Source organism: Melanerpes formicivorus, unplaced genomic scaffold (genome assembly GCF_026170545.1).
Source record: "Melanerpes formicivorus ecotype bairdi unplaced genomic scaffold, bMelFor1.0.p_v2 SCAF_21, whole genome shotgun sequence".
NCBI lineage: Eukaryota > Metazoa > Chordata > Aves > Piciformes > Picidae > Melanerpes > Melanerpes formicivorus.
Genome location: NW_027142373.1, coordinates 10935977 through 10955382, shown reverse-complemented (window position 1 = coordinate 10955382; position 19406 = coordinate 10935977). Strand labels below are relative to the sequence as shown.

The 19406-nt window shown below is 52.4% G+C and overlaps 2 protein-coding genes across 3 annotated transcripts in view; one reads left to right on the top strand and one right to left on the bottom strand.

Annotated features, from left to right (window-relative positions):
• Positions 1 to 2122: 2122 nt before the first annotated feature.
• On the top strand, positions 2123 to 14181 carry OTOP3 (otopetrin 3). Of its 2 annotated transcripts, none has more exons than XM_068151578.1 (8): positions 2123 to 2244; positions 3044 to 3211; positions 3713 to 4125; positions 5658 to 5794; positions 6848 to 6906; positions 7527 to 7645; positions 9601 to 10526; positions 12410 to 14181. In XM_068151578.1, the coding sequence occupies exons 3-8, from the start codon at positions 3735 to 3737 to the stop codon at positions 12578 to 12580; spliced, it is 1803 nt and encodes a 600-aa protein (XP_068007679.1). In that variant the 5' UTR covers positions 2123 to 2244; positions 3044 to 3211; positions 3713 to 3734; the 3' UTR covers positions 12581 to 14181. The 2 variants fall into 2 exon arrangements, with proteins under 2 accessions (XP_068007679.1, XP_068007678.1); XM_068151577.1 differs by having other exon boundaries at positions 3710 to 4125.
• A 2709-nt stretch (positions 14182 to 16890) lies between these two features.
• The window catches only part of HID1 (HID1 domain containing), a 34111-nt gene continuing 31595 nt past the window's right edge, over positions 16891 to 19406 (bottom strand). The window contains exon 19 of the mRNA XM_068151576.1: positions 16891 to 19098. Within this exon, the coding sequence (XP_068007677.1) occupies positions 19035 to 19098 (64 nt within the window). The 3' untranslated portion in view covers positions 16891 to 19034. The remainder of the gene's footprint in view (positions 19099 to 19406) is intronic.

The window sequence follows — 19406 nt, the reverse complement described above, 5'->3', positions numbered from 1 at the left end:
CAATCTCTCTGTCTGGGAAGAACTTCTTTCTAAGACCCAGCCTAAACTTCCCTCTGCACAGCTTGAGACTGTGTCCTCTTGTTCTGGTGCTGGTTGCCTGGGAGAAGAGACCAACCCCACTCTGCCCCTCTTCTTCACGCCTGCTTCCTTAATAACTTGGTTAAACTTGTGTCAATATGTTCCAATGAAACAGATGCTCTTCTTCAACAGAAAGGCTAAATTAGGAGGATTAGTCTCCCAGGGCTTCACAACCCCTCTGGGTTCCATCCCAGCTCCAAAGGCAGCCAGACTAGGAAGGATGCCTCATCTTTGCAGCCTGGATGCAGAGTCCCACTGGCAAAACCACCAGGGCATGGCAGACCCTAACATTTAGACTGGGGCTCTATAGACCCCAATAGATTTAGACTGGAGATTAGGAAGGAATTCTTTACAGTGAAGGTGGTGAGACACTGGAACAGGTTGTCCAGGGTGGTTGTGGATGCTCCCTCCCTGGAGGTGTTGAAGGCCAGGCTGCATGAAGCCTGGAGCAGCCTGGGCTGGTGGGAAGTATCCATGCCCATGGCAGGGAGGGTTGGAACTGGATGATCTTTAAGGCCCCTTCCAACCCAAACTATTCTGTGATTCTGTGATTGAATTTCAGGCACATCTTTCAAGCAAAAACCTCCAATTTCACCCAAACTTCTTTTCCCCCAGATATATTCCCACTCCTGGATTCCATTTCCCACTTCTGCACCTTCACTCCAATTTAGGACCAAGGCACTGAAAATCAGCCAGCTGTGTCAAAGTCTCACGTGGAGATTGTTTGCTCTGTTCAACAAAGAGGCCACCAAATCTCTCTGCTGAGCTCTGGAATGGGGTATGAGCTAGAGCCAGGCACCCAAAGGAGAGCCTGGCTCTACTCAGGGGATCCCAGAGCATCAAAGTAAGCAGCAAGGACATGGTCATCCAAGCAGGCTGGAGATACTGCTGCTTTGCTGAAGGGCAGAGCAAATCTAGCCTTGAGTATTCATGAAAGGCTGCCCAGAGCAGAGAGTCCAGGCTCCACCAGAGCAGGGCCAGGTCAGACATCAAACAGGACTGGTTTGTTGGCAGACATTAACCACAAGCAGTGCACACTGGGTGTTTTCACCCAGCAGCAATGGGGCCCTTTCACTCTTGTTTTCCATCCCTGTCGTCACATCCCCACGCACGATAACCTGTGCTCCCCCACCCACTCCTACCCCTAATCAGCTTCTTGAAAAGTGTTTCATGGCTCTGCACCTCAACTCACGTGGTTTTGCCAGCTGCCAGAACCCCAGGGCTTAGGGAGTTCATCCTGGGACATGCAAATTACTTCTTCTGTGGAGGGAGCCATCCTCTCCTGGCAGACCCTCTAGGCTCACCAGCTCAGCTGTGAACACCAAATCCCCATTGCCAGCCGCAAAACCAGAGGGATCAGCCCACCACAAAGTCCCAGGACAGGGTGAGGGGAGAGGGACAGCACAGCTTGGACCAAAAGCATCCCTGACCCCACACAACTGAGCCTGTGAGGTTCGCACAGAGTCCTGCTCTTAAGTCAGCATTAACAGTTTGTGGCTATCACACACACACATCCACACACACACCCCCAAAAGAAGCAACCTTTCTGCCAGAAGTTCATCAAATTAGCAACATGGCTGGACTGCAGATTTTGCCCTTTGGGGTCAGTTTGGGTACCTATGCCCTGGATAAGGGCACAAGGTAAAGATATATTGGAGGTGGGGGGAGAGGAAACTTAGGATCTACCTAAAACCAAGGGAGTTGGGAACTCAGGTGGATTTCAGCCAGAGCAATGTGGCCAAGCACTCCCAGCACAAGGCTGTGCCAGGCGATTAGCTCTTTACTCCCCTGAGCCATGGCACAAATTAGTCACCACCAGCTTGTGGTTTTACCAGTTGGCACATTCTTTGCCCAGGCCGTTGGCATGGGGCAACCCAGCAAGTGTACAAAGAAGCCGATCCCCATTGGCTGCCCTTGGCAGAGCTGAGAGCTTCTCACTGAGTAATTAAGGTAATGACAATAATAGACCCAAAGTAAACAAGGAGGGAAAAAAATAAATCAATGGGCTGGGAGCAGAGGCTGCACTCAGTGGGGAGCAGTCCTGGCTGCTCCTGCCAAGGGCTCTCGTCCGGTGGGAAGACTCAGATGCACCCTGGTGGAACCCCAGCGAGTGAAGCTAACAGAGGCTGTGCCAGGAGCTGCTCCCACTGGGAAGGCTGCAGGGAGGTAAGGGCTGGGGCTTAAGTAAAGGCTGGGGCTTGGCTGCTTCCAGCAGCACACAGCTATGGGGTCAGCAGGGTGGGTCCTTGGCAGCGACTGCTGCTTGCAGCCTTGCTTGGGCACTGCTGAGAGGTTTCCATCTGATCCTTCTGACTTTATGGCCTCTCACCTCTTGCCTCTGATCCTGAAGCAGAGGAGTTATGGCTCTCAGTGAGGGGAGGGTATTTGCTCTTGCACTGCTATGTTGGGAGTGTTTGGAACCAAATGGGGAAGAGTTTAGTTAGCAGAAGTTCCCTGAATCCCATGAGAGCAAAGAGGGCAGAGCACTTCAGTGCACGTGCATGGGAAGAGGGAAGCGCTGACATTTCAAGCCCTTCTTAGACAATGTCTCCCCCAAAGCCTCAAGACACCTCCATATAATTCTCTCCCCTTCTCAAACACATCTCAGGGGTCTCCTCCTTTCACTCCAGCCACCCCCCACTGCAGCCAGAGTCTCTCTCTGGAGTGCAAGCACCTTTCCATATGCCAAGTCTGCAGAGAGGCTGATCGCTCCACATGAGCAAGGAGACTTCTTTCATGGGCAGCATGGTCCCACTGAGATTCTTCCAAAAGCTGGTCAGAAAAGCTCCCAGGCTCTGGCTGTGCTCATGGCTCTCTGCTTTTTTTTCCTCTGTGCTACAAGCTGAAAAAGAGAGAAACCTGGGGCTTAGCCTTGTCCCAGTCTCAGCTCACGTGGTTGGCAGGTTGGATCTTTTCCCAGCAGCTCAGAGCAAAACTTTACAGACCTTCTTTTTATTATCTCCAGCTCTGTCCCAGTTTGTGTGGCCATACCCAGAGTGTGGTGTAGCTCTCACAGCCTAAAAGGACAGATTGGGCCCATCAACCAAAATCAAGCAGCTCTGAATTTCAGAGGGACAACAAAGGGAAGGGAGGAAGCCTGAATCCAGGGCTGGACACAGAGGAGGAGTGAAAGGTGAGGATGGGAACTGTTGGGGCACCTCTGGTCCCCACATCTCCAAGTTGTGGTGGGACAGGGCAGAGGTATCAAATGTCCATTCTAATGCAGGTGTCTCTGGACAGCTTTTGGCAGAAGAGCCTTTTCTCAGAGCCCTGCAATGACTCTGCCCACCAGGAAATTTTTAATGCCTAACCTGGGCTAAAGACCAAGCTCTTTCCCCCTTCATCCAGCTCTGGAGAGGATGGGGAAAGCTGCAAAGCAAGGAAGGGAGGTCACTATACAAGTGGCTTGGACAGCACAGCTCACAGCCTCTCATCTCAGCATGTCATAGAATGGTTTGGGTTGGAAGGAACCTTGAAGGTCATCTAGTTCCAACCCCCCTGCCATGGGCAGGGACACCTCCCACTAGCCCAGGTTGCTCAAAGCCCTGTCCAACCCAGCCTTGAACACCTTCAGGTGGTGTATGTTCCTCACCATCTTTCTTACTTTTGACCCCACCTTTCTTCAACACAGCAGGTGACCCCCAGGCAGATGAGCCATGTTGGCCAACAAAGTCTCAAGGCAGAAGCCCTGCCACCACTGCATGAGCAGGCCAGCAGCAGCCCCACCAGACACCTCCACGATCCACTATGAGAAGTTCTGGCTGTACCGCCACTGCTCCTCGGTGCAGCAGAGGGACAGGCAAGCTCAGAAAGCTGGGCAGCTCTTCTCAGGGCTGCTGGCCATGAACGTGGTGTTTCTGGGCTGTGCCTTCATCAGCAGTATGATTTTCAACCACATGGCCATCACCCTGGCAGAGGTTTGGATCCTGCTCTCCATCCTCAAGGTCTTGTGCCTGTGCTGGATTGTCTACTACCTGCTGGGCACCAGTCGGCAGCCGCACGCTGTGCTGCACCGCGATTCCCACGCTGGGCCCATCTGGATCAGGGGTAAGTTCTGCTTTGGGGCGTCTTCCTGTGCCTTTCACCACCTTCCCAGTGCTTGGAAGAGAAAGAAATTCTCCCTCTGCTACCAAAAGAGGTAGAGGCCACAGGAGATGTAGTTGAGGTGTTGGGAATCTCAGCTTGTGGTGCAAGGCTGGGGGAAGACAGGGACGTAGTGGATGCCTCAGAGAGGAAGCAGAGCAGCCAGGAGGGTCTTGAGCTTGGCTTCCTTTCAGCCTCCAGTCCAACTTTGCCCTGTGGTCTCTTCCCAAAGCACAACCCAGGTACCTCCCACCTACAGCCCAGCAACTGAGCATGCTGGAAGAGGCATAGGAAAGGTTTTAGGCAATGACCACTTGGCAAAGTGAGAGAACCACCACTTTTACCCAGCAAAAGCATCAGCATGCCCAAGCCACCCTTGTCCTTGTTTAACATCACAGCAGTGCTGTTCCCAGGGAAAGATTGCTGCCCAGTGAGTCACATTCCAGCGACACCCAGGCTTTGCTATCAGTAGTTGCCCCACTTTGTGGAATGGCACTTCCCACAGCCCTGCCTCTGGTTTATTAAGCAGTTTCTAATTAGTGCACTATTGTGTTAACTAAGTACAGGCAATGAAAGGGAAGAAAGCTGCAAGGCACCTGAGTACCTGAAACTGCAGAGGTGTCCAAGGAGAAAGGCAGAATCAAAGGGTCCTAACTTCTGCAGTTTGGTGCTGTGGAAAGCCTCAGCAGACCTGCTCTCTCCCCAAGGCAGAAGCTATCACTTGCCCTTAGCTTATTCCTGCCACAGAATCATAGAATGGTTTGGGTTGGAAGAGACCTTAGAGATCATCTAGTTCCAAACCCCCTGTCACTAGACCAGGTTGCTCAAGGACCTGTACAACCTGGCCTTGAATACCTCCAGGGAGGGGGCATCCACAACCTCCCTGGGCAACCTGTGCCAGTGTCTCCCCACCCTCACTGGAAAGAATTTCTTCCTAATCTCCAGTCTAAATCTGCCCTCCTCAAGCTTCAATCCATTCCCTCTCATCCTATTATTACAAGCCCTTGTAAGAAATCCCTCCCCAGCTTTCTTGCAGGCCCCCTTCAGGTGCTGGAAGGCTGCTATAAAGTCTCTCTGGAGCCTTCTTTTCTCCAGACTGTTACTTCAAATTGGATAGAAGAGGCCCCAAACCCTGTTCCCACCTTGTATCCAAGCACAAAACAACACCTCAAATTCTCTTAACACCTTGAACCAACCAAAGCACACAACCAGGTTCAGCAATCAGGCTGCCTTCTGTCCCCTGCTCTCCAAATCACAGAACCACAGAACGTTAGGGGCTGGAAGGGACCTCAAAAACTCATCCAGTCCAATCCCCCCTGCCAGAGCAGGGTCACCTAGAGCAGGTCACACAGGAACGCATCCAGGCATCACAGGACTTCCAAATGCAAAGGCCTCCAGCTCCACCAAAATCCAAGGGGCATGAGGTCCCCAGCTGGGCTCAGGTGCTGCACAGACACATCTCTGATCACTGAGTGGTGCTTTTGCTGTTTGCCCAGGGTCAGTGCTGCTGTTTGGCAGCTGCAGCGTCCTCCTGAACGCCTTCCAGATCGGCTACAGCGTGATTCTCATCCAGTGCAAGTCCAAGGTGGACATTTTGTTCCCCAGCATTGAAATCCTCTTTATCTGCACCCAGGTACTGCAGCTTCTGGGAGCTTGCTTATTCTGCCTATCCCCTTCCTGGGTGCCTAAGGGGGAGGGAGGAAGTGAGGAGATTTGGGGAAATGAGGGATTCTCATGAGCGCTAAGGGTATGGAAGCGTTGTGGTGTGCTTCAAACACCACCCATGCTCCTCCAGAGCCAGACTCAGCAGCAAAGCAGCAAAATGCAGACAGAAATCACTCCAGAAGCACTTGACCTACTGCAGGAGCCACAGGAGTGTGTTTTGAAGCATCAAAGTAGGGAGAGAGGAGAGCAAGTTTTGGACTCTGCCAGAGATGTCATTGGAGCGACTCAGCCCAGAGACCCAGCCTCACTGCTTGCTAATGCATCCCCCCAGCAAAGCCCTTCGGGGCACAAAAAACACCTCACCAAAAGCAGCTGTCTGGCAGCTGGTTCCTCTTATACTAGCCCTCTTCTTTCCACATCCAAAGCCATATCTGAAAAGTAAACTAGCTCCCATCTCAGCAGCAAATACCTCTGTACACAGCATCAGAGGAAAGCAGAACTCCCAGATCACAGAACCACAGAATGGTTTGAGCTGGAGGAGGCTTTAAAGGTCATCTAGCTCCATGGGCAGGGACACCTCCCACTGTACCAGATAGCTCAAAGCCTCATCCAACCTGGCCTTGAACACATCCAGGGATGAAGCATCCACAGGTTCTTCTCTGGGCAGCCTGTTCCAGTGTGTCAACACCTTCATAGTAAAGAACTTCTTCCTAATATCCAATCTAAGTCTGCTCTGCTCCAGTCTCAGACCGCCACTCCTCGTCCTGTCCCCACAGGCCCTTGTAAAAAGTCCCTCTCCATGCCCACTGGGAGCAGGCTCACACGTGCTGCAGTCACCCAGGGATGCCAGCACACAGCTCAGCACTGAGCTGCAGGCTCACACATGCCCTGCGCCACTGCTCCCAGGCAGGTTTGCTCCTGTGGGACACGTGTCTGCTTGCCTGCCTGCCCCAATTCCACCATGTGCCTGGCCAGCTGCCTGCTTTGCCCTGCTCACCTCATTCTTGGTATCCTCTTGCAGGCTCTTTTCCTGTGGCATCACTCTAAGGACTGCATTCAAGTCCAGCACAACTTGACCAGGTATGATAAAGGGGGAAAAAACCCCAACATCCCAGCCCTCAGCTCCTCTAAACTCTTCCTTTCCTTCTGCTTATGCTGTCCTTTACTCCTGCCAGAACTGTCTTCAGCTGATTTTGCACACTCTCTAAATCCTGCACCACACATGAGCTATGACCTGACCAGACCCATCCTCCTTCCTGGGCTCCCCAGCTACCTTTCCTTTTCACTCATGCCTTGAATAGCTGCTTGTTGCTTCCTCCTACCCCCAAACACCTTCCTGCTGGCCTGGCTTTGGGAGCAGTCCATTTACTGGAGGATGAGGTGGGGGTGGCCTCCCCGTTCCTGTCACTGGAAGCTGTCTCAGCCTTACCTTCCTCAATCCAGGCCAGTACCTGCCCTGCTCCTTTGCAAATGCTCACATGGGAACATCCTCAGGCATATTTGGGTGTAAAAAGTCCCAGAGCAGGCACCAATGGGGAAATCCCCAGGCACACTGGGGGGTGCATACGCCGGGGTGTGCACACACATGCTTGCTCAGGTAGGCAAGAAGCAAAGGGCAGCATGACGTGGCACATGGACACAGAGGTCAGGAACAATCTCCACAGGTCACATCCTGAGGAAGTGCCTTTCTCTTCTCCTAGGTGTGGGCTGATGCTGACCATAGCCACCAACCTCCTCCTCTGGCTCTTGGCAGTGACCAACGACACCATTCACATGGAGATCGAGTCTCAGCTGCGGGAGGTGGAGCAGCGATTTGCAGGCAAGGCTCCTTTCTCACCTCCCTGTTTGGTGTGAGCTGCCATGGCTGGCTTCTGGGGAGGCAACAGCTCTTAATCTCAGCTGTTCAGCTACCAAGGTGTTCACAGACAGAGAGACTGCCCAGTGGAATGGGCTGCCCAGGGAGGTGGTGGGGTCAACATACCTGGAGGTGTTTCAGAAGAGATTGGATGAGGCACTCAGTGTCTAGTTGATTAGTTAGGGCTGGATGACAGGTTGGACTTGATGATCTTGGAGGTCTCTTCCAATCTGTTTGATTCTGTGTGATTCTGTAACAACCAGTTCCCCCAAATGCTGCAGCTACCCTATCATTGGAAGTTGTTTTGAAGAGATGGGCTACAAGGAGAGAACATCTCCATCTGTCTGGGGGGGATTTGCTGTGTAAGCCTGGAACTGAGGGCCAGGAAAGGGAAAGCTCATGATAAACGAGCATTTTCCCTCATATTTACCTCTCCTCTGCAAGCAAAAGATTGCCAGATTGAAAGAGACTCACACACTCACCCAGGAAGGCCACAGATGCCCCAGGGCACAGAGGATACAGTCTCAAACTGCACCAGGGGAAGTTTAGGCTGGAGGTGAGGAGAAAGTTCTTCCCAGAAAGAGTTGTTGGCCATTGGGATGTGCTGCCCAGGGAGGTGGTGGAGTCCCCATCCCTGGAGGTGTTCAAGAAGGGATTGGATGTAACACTTGGTGCCATGGTTTAGTCATGGGGTCTGTGGTGACAGGTTGAACTTGGTGGTCTTTGAGGTCTCTTCCAACCTTGGTGATACTGTGATTTTGTGATTCTGTGACAGGTTGGACTTGATGATCTTTGAGGTCTTTTCCAACCTTATTGATTCTCTGGTCCCTGGAGGTATTCAAGACCAGGTTGGAGACAGCCTTGAGCAACCTGGGCTAGTGGAAGGTGCCCCTGCCCATGGTAGGAGAGGCAGTTGGAAGCAGATGATCTTTAAGGTCCCTTCCAACCCAAACCCTTCTGTGGTTCTATGATGTGCTGTGCTTGTCTTTCTGAGGACACAGGAAATAGAAAGTTCCTGTGTGATCTGCTCTAGGTGCTCCTGCTCTGGCAGGGGGGTTGGACTGGATGATCTCTCAGGGTCCCTTCCAGCCCCTAACATCCTGTGATTCTGTAATACTCCAGGGGTAGAGATAGAGCAGGCTTCACTGTGAAGAAAAGGTGTCTCTGTGGCCCAGTACCTATAGTGTTGACCAGGAGGAGCACTACAAATGTAGGAAAAGACATTTGCTAAACTGCTATTCTGAACCCTGGCAGCTTGAGGACCGAGTGGCAATCCCTTAACTTGCTGCTCATCACTGTTTCTGAGGTACACAGAGACAGAGGTTGTGCCTGCACACAAGAAACTCCCCAAAACAGCCATGAAATCACAGAATCATAGAACCAACCAGGTTGGAAAAGACCTCAGAGATCATCAAGTCCAACCTAGTACCTAATACCTAACACCTCCTGACAACTAAACCATGGCTCCAAGTGCCACATCCAATCCCCTCTTGAACACCTCCAGGGATGGGGACTCCACCACCCCCCTGGGCAGCACATCCTAATGGCCAGTTCTGGGAAGAACATTCTCCTCACCTCCAGCCTAAACTTCCCCTGGCACAGCTTGAAACTGTGTCCTCTTGTTCTGGTGCTGCTTGCTGGGAGAAGAGACCAACCCCCACCTGTGTACAACCTCCTTTCAGGTAGTTGTAGACAGCAATAAGGTCTCCCCTGAGCCTCCTCTTCTCCAGGCTAAACAACCCCAGCTCCCTCAGCCTCTCCTCACAGGGCTGTGCTCCAGACCCCTCCCCAGCTCTGTTGCCCTTCCCTGGACACCTTCAAATGTCTCAATGTCCTTCTTAAACTGAGAAGCCCAGAACTGGACACAGGACTCAGGCCAGCTCCCTCTTAATTGTTGCCTCTCTCTCCTCGCGGTGCAGGCAATGAGACTACCTCCTGCACATGCCCAAACACCACCATCTGCAAAGTCTTCCAGAAGGGCTACATCCTGCTCTACCCCTTCAACACCGAGTACTGCCTGGTCTGCTGCTCAGTGCTGTACGTCATGTGGAAGAACGTGGGCAGACGCATCAGCCACGCCGACATCTCCCAAGCCAAGCCCAAGTTCAGGCTCCAGGGGGTGGTGTTTGGGCCGCTGCTGGGCGCCGTTGCGGTGATCACCGGGACCTGCGTCTTCATGCTGTACCAGATCCAGGCCACGGGCTCGGTCCCAGACCGCCAGGTCTTTGTGATGTATTACTCCTACTACATTGTGCTGCTGCCCCTGATGAGCGTGGGGGCAGTGGTTGGGACAATCATCCACGCCTTGGAGAAAAGGGAGCTGGACACGCTGAAGAACCCGACCCGCAGCCTGGACGTGATCCTGCTGATGGGGGCAGCCCTCGGCCAGATCGGCATGTGCTACTTCTCCATTGTTGCCCTTGTGGCCACTGACCCCGTGGACTTGTTGAATAGTCTGATCCTGTCCTATTCTGTCCTCCTCATCTTCCAGAACATCACCCAGAATGTCTTCATCATTGATGGGCTCCACCGGCAGCACATTGTAGCAGCAGTGGAGGCCAAACACCCAGGGCACAATGGGCAACACGCTTCAGAGCTACCTAGTGAAGAGGAAACCATGGCAGGCAGCAAACAGGAGGAGACACAGACATCATCTAGCAACGAGGAAGACATGAAAGAAGAGCAGAATCATGAAGGCTGTGACCAGAGACGAGTGAGTGTGATAGAGCTGGGACAGGAGCTCCGGAAGGTTTCTCTGTCCTACATCCACAGCTACTCAGTCCTGACCTGGAAGAGAAGAGCATTAAGGGAGATCTCCTTCTTCTTGGTTTTGTGCAACATCATAGTGAGTATTGCTCTGCCTTCCACATCACAGCCCAGCTGAGTCATGATCACAGAATCATACAAGAGCTTGGGTGGGAAGGGACCTCCAAAGGTCCTCTAGTCCAACCCCCCCTGCAGCGAGCAGGGACATCTTCCACTAGGTCAGAGCCTTGTCATGATGATCTGTGACACAAACATGCTCTCCTTGTCTTTCTCTTGGGCTGCTTTTCTATGCAAGAAACCTTTGCCCACCAAGTTTAAATCTGCTGGTGAGGCAAGCCAAGCCCATTTGTGCTGTCAGCCCCCCCACTCCCATCATGGTAAGGTCTCTTTTGATTAAGCCAAGAGTGAAAGCTGGCTGGGCTTCCTGGGTGCAGGAAGAAGACAACTGATAGGATGATGATCTTACCATGACATGATCAGAGGGCTGGAGCACCTCCCCTACAGGCTATGAGAGTTGGGGCCGTTCAGCCTGGAGAAGAGAAGGTTCCAGGGAGACCTCAGAGCAGCTTTCCAGGACCTGAAGGGGGCAACAAGAAAGCTGGGGAAGGACTTCTTGTGAGGGCTTGTAGTGATAGGGTGAGAGAGAATGGATGGAAGTTTGAGGAGGTCAGACTTAGACAGGAGATTAGAAATAAGTTCTTTACACTGAGGGTGGTGAGACACTGGGACAGGTTGCCCAGGGAGGTCATGGATGCCCCCTCCCTGGAGGTGTTCAAGGCCAGGCTGGAGGCCTTGATCAACCAGGTCTAGAGGAAAGTGTCCCTTACCCATGGCAAGGGGGTTGGAACTGGGTGATCTTTAAGATCCCTTCTAACCCAAACCATTCTGTGATTCTCTGAATAAATCTTTATGCAGCAAACTTTTAAGCTCTGGAAAGGTCAGCAAAGTCATTAAGGGTGTTCCAGGAGATAAGCAGAGAAGCATGAGGCAGCGGCAGTAAGTCTTTGTAAACATGAACCTCCAGGGTTGAAACTCACCCAACAAAGTACACTGTGCTCTGGGCACTTGAATCAACACACATCTCCCCTGCAGGCCAGTGAAAACAGCCTGACCAAGCAAACAGTGAAATTCTGTGGAAAGCTGAAGCTGGCCATGGTTAGGTTTCCAGGAATTGAGCAGTATCTGACTTGCAGCAAGGAGTCAGCAGCATGAGCAGAGCATTTTCCCTCTACAATCGCTGGGGTTGGAAGGGACCTCAAGGATCATCCAGGTCCAACCCCCTGTCATGGGCAGGGACACCTCACACTAGATCAGGTTGCTCAGAGCCACATCCAGCATCCAGAGCCACATCCTTAGGAACATGTCCAGAGAAGGGCAACAGGGCTGGTGAGAGGCCTCGAGCACAAGCCCTACGAGGAGAGGCTGAGGGAGCTGGGGGTGTTTAGCCCGGAGGAGAGGAGGCTCAGGGGAGATATTATTGCTGTATACAACTACCTGAAAGGAGGTGGTAGCCAGGCAACCAGCACCAGAACAAGAGGACACAGTCTCAAGCTGTGCCAGGGGAAGTTTAGGCTTGAGGTGAGGAGAAAGTTCTTCACTGAGAGAGTCATTAGCCATTGGAATGTGCTGCCCAGGGAGGTGGTGGAGTCACCATCTCTGGAGGTGTTCAAGAGGGGATTGGATGTAGCACTTGGTGCCATGGTTTAGTCATGAGGTCTGTGGTGACAGGTTGGACTTGATGATCTTTGAGGTCTCTTCCAACCTTGGTGATTCTGTGAACCTCCAGGGATGTGGCTTCCACCACGTCCCTGGGCAACCTGTTCCAGGGTCTTTGCTGGCAGGGAGACTCCTCTGATACTCCTGAAATATTCCTCCAGCCCCTGAGCCAGTGCTGAGATTAGAGTGGAGGTAGTAGGCAGTTTGTCCTCCTCTGACCTCTCTCTTTCCCTCCCCCCTCTCTAGCTGTGGGTGATGCCCACCTTCGGGGCTCACCCTGCCTTTGAGAACGGACTGGAAAAGTCGTTTTATGGCTACTCCACCTGGTTTGTGATCGTCAACTTCGGGCTCCCCCTGGGGGTCTTCTACCGAATGCACTCTGTCGGGGGGCTCCTGGAGATCTACGTCACAGCCTGAACCAAGCTGAGTCTCCACACTCCAGAGGCTGGGGTGAACCCACAGTGCTGAACAAAGGGGCAGGAAGCAACGCATATGCACATGGAAGCTTGCAAACCTTCCCCCTCCAGCTTCTGCCTTCGCTCCTCCTTGCACAACGTCTCCAGGAGTTTCAGGAGAACAGGAGGGTGGTTTGCATTAGCATTTTTTTTTCTCTCCATAGAGAATAGACTCAAGGCCCATAACAGGCCCTGTCTTACTGCTCTGTGGAGCCATGCCTGCTGGTAGTCTGCCAGGGGTGCTGCACGGCAGCAAGCAGGACATCATCAGCTCCTCTTGAAATCTTCCAGACAGAAGAATGCAAGAGCAGCCTTCAACAGAAGCAACAGAGACTGACCTAATCCCCAAAGGACTTCAAAAATCCACCCTGCAGGATCCCCAGCCCCACCACTGCTCACCAACTCACCCACCCTCCCGCAGCAGAGTGCCCTGGCAGCAGCAGTCACACCCAGGAGCACTCCCAGCCACAGCCATTCAGAAATGAACCAAACATGCAGGGTTTGGGTGTCATTTCCAAAGAGGTGCTGGCAGCTGCTTCAGTTTTCAGCACAGGGACTAGTTCTGCTTGTTCTTGGTGCTGACAGCTGGCACACCAACTTGTGTGAGTCCCATAGGACCCTGTCCCAAGGGGGCCAGGCTCTGGCAGGGCTGGGTACCAAGGAGCAGGACAGGCCTTCAGCCCTGCACTGGCTCAGTGCATCTTTTCCTGTTACCAAAACCAGAAGCTAGAACAGTACTTTGCCTTACTGGGAATGAACACCATTGCTCCACACATCACTCAGAGCCTCAGGTGAGAAGCAGAAGACAATCTGATCTCTACTTGATGCTCCTTGTGCATGATGTCCTAGCAAACGTCTCACCCTTGCCCGTAGAGCTAGCGCCAACCCTACTGTGAATCCCTCCCTGCTCCTCAGAGCAGCACAGCTTTGCACATCCACCAACATTTCAGGAGGGGGGTGATGTGGGAGGGAAGGCAGCTGCACCCTGCAGTGACTGACCAAAGACTCTTAGCACTCATTCCACAGCTGTTGGATTTGAAAGCCCAAGGGAGAGCAAAAGAGCTTCCGGCTGTGGGTCCCACAGCCAGAGCCTGGTGAATGGAAATAAAGAGAGATTGAGTTTTCATGTGCATCTTGTGAGCTCTCTGGGTCTGCTCTGCACTCAAAGCCAGCACACAGTGACACAGCTCTTGGAAGCAGAGGTTATGTGAGACGTAAGGGCAGGCCTTGTTTTACAAGCAAAATCCTTCAGGACTCAACCAAGGCCAAAGTGGCAGAGTGCAAAAGGCATCTGGGTTATTGCTTCTGTTCCTCTGTAAATCAACCCCAGGCTTTAGGAGCAGAGCCTGGGTATGGAGTGTTCTGTGAGCTAGAAAAGCAAATTCTCCCACAACAGGAAGAGTGATGACAGTTAAGACATTCCTGACCACACACCCCTCATTCCCCTCAGGATTCAGCATTGACTCACTGAGAACCCCTCCAGGAGCATGAACTTTGCCCCACACGTGTTTTTACTTAGGCCTGTGTCAAGAGAACTCTGACATGAGAAAGAACAGCTGGATAAATTAGGCTCCAATAAAGTGAATTAGTATTCTGATGTCACAGTTTGGACGTGCTAAGCTCTGGCCCTTTCAGATGATAAACACCTCAAAGCTTGTTCCTAGTCATGGACAAGCAATGATGCTCTTCATGGGCAAATCCAGGTGATGGAGTTTATCTGCAGTGTCATGGATGAACCACTCCAAGTGACTGAGACTCCAGTGAGCAGGTGCCTTTGGAGCTATAAACACCAAGTCCTGTAGGTACTGTGTGCAAGGGTGGGCTGTAGGAGAGGCCAGCTGGTGATTTCTTGCTGGTGGACAGATGGAATATCTGAATACTTGATTAGCATGAGCAGGAGTGAAGCCCATAGGCTCCACCTCTTACCCACAGGCACTATAGATCAGGCAAGTGTCCTCTAGGTCCTTTCCTAACACACCCAGTTCTAATACTGCAGATGAAGGAAAGAAATCCCCCACCAGGCCACAGTAAAAGCGTTCTTCCAGGCCAAGGGGAAAGGCAGGGGCGAAGGGGAAAGGCAGAGGCCAAGGGGAAAGGCAGAGGCCAAGGGGAAAGGCGGGGGCCAAGGGGAAAGGCGGGGGCCAAGGGGAACGGCGGGGGCCAAGGGGAACGGCGGGGGCCAAGGGGAACGGCGGGGGCCAAGGGGAACGGCGGGGGCCAAGGGGAAAGGCGGGGGCCAAGGGGAACGGCGGGGGCCAAGGGGAAAGGCGGGGGCCAAGGGGAAAGGCGGGGGCCAAGGGGAACGGCGGGGGCCAAGGGGAACGGCGGGGGCCAAGGGGAAAGGCGGGGGCCAAGGTTTCAGCCCTTTCACTTAGGAGGGTTCTGCCTCTGGACCAATTTGTGTGTACCTCCAGGAGGGTAAAACCATGAAGACAGTTTGCATGTGATTAAAACTGAAGACTGACAGCAGGGCTGGGGCACAGGAATCTAAAAGCCTAGGGAGGAGTGAGCATGACTCCTGCACCTACCACAGCCATGACAGGTCAGTGGCCCACCTGCTCCTGTGTCATCTGCTCCCCCATCTTTTGCCATCATGCCTTGTTTTGTGGGTCCACACTGCACAAAGGTGTTAGCACACAGCTCACAAAGTCAGGAGACTTAGAGCATCCTTTTGGTTGGAAAAGGCCTTCAAGATCATCAAGTCCAAATGTTCTACAACTCTAGCATGTCCCTCAACACATCTCTGCAACTTCTACACACCTCCAGGGGTGGGGATTCAGCCATGTCCCTGGAGAGACTGTTCCAGTGCTTGAGAACCTTTCCAGTGAAGAAATTCCTTCTAACAGCCAACCTAAACCTCTTGTGGTGTAGAGGGAGAAGGCGTCCCCTTAGCCTCAGATGATGATGATGAAGGTGATACCATTACAGTGTCACAGTATCACAGTATAACTAAGGTTGGAAGGGACCTCGAGGATCATCAAGTCCAATCTGTCACCACAGACCTCATGACTAGACCATGGCAACAAGTGCCATGTCCAATCCCCTCTTGAACACCTCCAGGGATGGTGACTCCACCACCTCCCTGGGCAGCACATTCCAATGACGAACGACTCGCTCGGTGAAGAACTTCCTCCTCACCTCGAGTCTAAACCTCCCCTGGTGCAGCTTGAGACTGTGTCCCCTTGTTCTGGTGCTGGTTACCTGGGAGAAGAGACCAACCCCTTCCTGGCTACAACCACCTTTCAGGCAGTTGTAGAGAGCAATGAGGTCACCCCTGAGCCTCCTCTTCTCCAGGCTAAATAATCCCAGCTCCCTCAGCCTCTCCTCACAGGGCTGTGCTCAAGGCCTCTCCCCAGCCTTGTTGCCCTTCTCTGGACACCTTCAAGTGTTTCGATGTCCTTCTTAAACTGAGGAGCCCAGAACTGGACACAGGACTCAAGGTGTGACCTAACCAGTGCTGGGTACAGGGGCACAATGACTTCCCTGCTCCTGCTGGCCACACTATTCCTAATGCAGGCCAGGATGCCATTGGCCCTCTTGGCCACCTGGGCACACTGCTGGCTCATGTTCAGGTGGCTGTTGATCAGTACCCCCAGGTCCCTCTCTGTTTGGGAGCTCTCCAGCCACTCTGACCCCAGCCTGTAGCTCTGCATGGGGTTGCTGTGGCCAAAGTGCAGCACCTGGCACTTGGATTTGTTGAATGCCATCCTGTTGGACTCTGCCCATCTGTCCAGTCAGTCAAGGTCCCTCTGCAGAGCCTTCCTACCCTCTAACTGACCAACATCTGCTCCTAACTTGGTGTCATCTGCAAACTTGCTGATGAAGGACTCAATCCCCTCATCCAGATCATCAATGAAGATGTTAAAGAGCACAGGGCCCAGCACTGATCCCTGGGGGACACCACTGGTGCCTGGCCGCCAGCTGGCTGTGGCACCATTCACCACCACTCTCTGGGCTCGGCCCTCCAGCCAGTTCCCAACCTCCTTTGCTCCAGGCTGAACAACCCCAGTTCCCTCAGCCACTCCTACAACCTGCTTCTCCAGCCCCTCCACAGACACCTGATCCTGCTTGGTCTAGCTCCCTTTCTGTACCCTCTGAGGCAGTTACATCTGAAGGCGTCTCGTGCTGCAAAGGCAGAAACAGCCAAACCCACAGAGTCCAGGCTCACTCTGCAGAGGAAGCCAGCACCTGGTCTCCTGGTAGCACAAATCACCCCAGCACAAGGCAAACAAGATTAGAAACCTCTCTCAGGGAAATAAATAAGCAACCAAGTGCATGTTTCAGATAATCTTTATCTTTCTCTCTGTAAGTAAGCAAATAGTTTACAGTGCAAGTTGATTTCCACAGGACAAGGATCAGACTCCAAACACCAAGAAACAAAACAGCAACCAAAAAAAAAAAAGAGGAAAAAAAGAAAGGTTTCCAGAGAAACTCACAAAGAAACAAAGCAGAAAAGAGAGGATGGAAGAGATCATGAGAACCAGCAGATCCATGGGAGGAGAGGGGCGAGCACGTGGGACACAGGGATGCCCCTTTCCAGCTGCGAGGTGCACGTGCCGCACAATCAGAGGCTGCCCCACCACATCATATTCTTACACACTAAAAGAGATTCCAAGTGAAACAGAGACCTCACCCTGTGTACATTGGAACAGAGATGAGGTCAGAACGGGAGCAGTGCTAGAAGGCAAAGTGGGTTGGAGATGGGTGGGGGAATAACTTCTCTCTAATTCACATACTTCTTATCCTTCAGAAAACCAGCCAGGTTTTGTGGCAGCTTTCTACTGGCCTGGGACTTTGGTCCACTTTCAGTGCCCAGAGGAGGAAGCCACCTGACTGCCAGCCAGCAGGAGCCAGCAGGAGCCTGGAGCAGCTTGTCTCCAGGAGAGAATGGTCACACTGCTATCACTTGAGCTTCAACCTTAGGCAAGGGTTAAGGAGACACACAAGTCTGTGCCATACCTGTCCCCTCTCTTCATGTGTGAGAGCACTTTTCTGATCTCACTGGTTCCAAGCTGTGGCAAACAGCTCACAGCCAGGGATCCTCCCAAGAGCCCAAAGGGCTAAGTTTTGGTGGCGAGGGAAAGGTTTCAGCTCATGACAGGACCCCTCACATTTCATTGTCTAAAGACCACCCAGCTCTATGACAGCAGACCCTCCCAGCAGGACATCAAATTGGATTCAAACCCCCAGGCTGTCTCCACCTACCAATGTGCAGCCCCATGCTGCTGAGCCTAGCCAGCAACAGCAGCTTTCCCACCAACTCTCATTCTGGCTTCCCAAACTCCATGTGCTTGGGACCCAATACATTCAAGATCTGGTATCTTGGTCACTAGCAAAATGCCCTGAAGACCTGCACTTTGCTTCAGCACTCTCCACTCCCTACTGACATGGAGATGCTTTTCCTCCTACAACTTCCAAATTCCTCACACAACTTCCCTGAGTGCCTCCCTCAATCCCCTGCCTTAGACAGTAGTGTGCAAAAGACCCTTCTGCTCCTTGCATTCCATCAGCCTGCCAGGCAAAGACAGAAGGATATGGCTCCATTCGGCCCCAGGTGGCACTGTCCCTTCAGCCATCAGGAGAAGACTGAAAGGATGTAACAGTCATGCCTCTTCTTGCTCTTGCTGAGCCAGTCCCTTCCTCCCTGTGCGCTCACATGGCTTAAGCAGGGCTTTCCAAAGTGACAAACACTCCACTGCCACAGCCCCCTATGAAGGACAAGCTGCTGGGCCTGGAAGCTGAGGTAAAACTCCTCATGCCTGATACCAAAGCACTGGCCACTACAAAACTTCTTAAGCAGCTTTCCAGGAAAGGAGTAGAGAGATTGAGACAGAACTGAGACACAATGTTTTCTTTCAGCATCTTCTCCTTTTCATTTGGATGGGAAAGGTTTCCCTGCCACTATGCAGCTGAGACACCAGGGAGATACCTGCAGCCAGAAGGGATGCCCTGGAAACTTCATGGAGCCACATGAAAGTAAGTGCAGTTTCCAACCCCCATCTCCTGCAGGAGTAGCAGCTTCCCCCTTGCACCCAGTTTACAGCTCTTCTTTTCCAGTTACATGCTGACTCTGAGCAGGGCAAGGACAGGGTCAGATTGGTTTCCAAACCACATCCAGGAGCAAAAGAGTTACAGAAGAGCTAAGAACTCTGATTTCTAGTGCAACCACAACGATGGACAATCCCTTAGACATCTTTCACTCAAGGTTCAAGGTGAAGGGTGAGGGAAGAGAAGTGAGCTAGGGGGAGGGATGTCCAAGCAGGTCCCAATTAAAGCTTTAAATGACAGGGAGGTAAATGAAGTGATTGTCCTTTTGGTCTCTCAGCTGGATGTGAAATGCAGGAATAGCTGTGATGAAGCAGCACACAGCAGTCCTCAGATCCAGTGTATTTCTCTCTGTAGAGGTAAGTGCTCTCTTAGACCCGTTGAATTTCAAACAGCTTCACATCTGTGTCATACCAGATAGGGGGATCCACATTCCTGAGGGAGAAAGAGAAAAGCCACTTTACTCTGTGGCTAGGCACATGGAATTCAAATCACAGCCAAGATTACAGGAGCTGGCTACACAGAATGCCATCAGCTTTGCAAATGAGGAAATCACTGGTGGAAAGCCAATGCACCTGAAAGGGACAACAGCAACTACAGCATCCCCCAGAGCCAGAGCTTTGCAGGAAGTCTCTGCACCAGCTCACACATCACAGAGTGCCAGGTTGGAAAGGACCCCAAGGATCATCTGGTCCAACCCTTCCAGGTGATAGTGTGGTTTACATGAGCTGGCACTCCTCTAG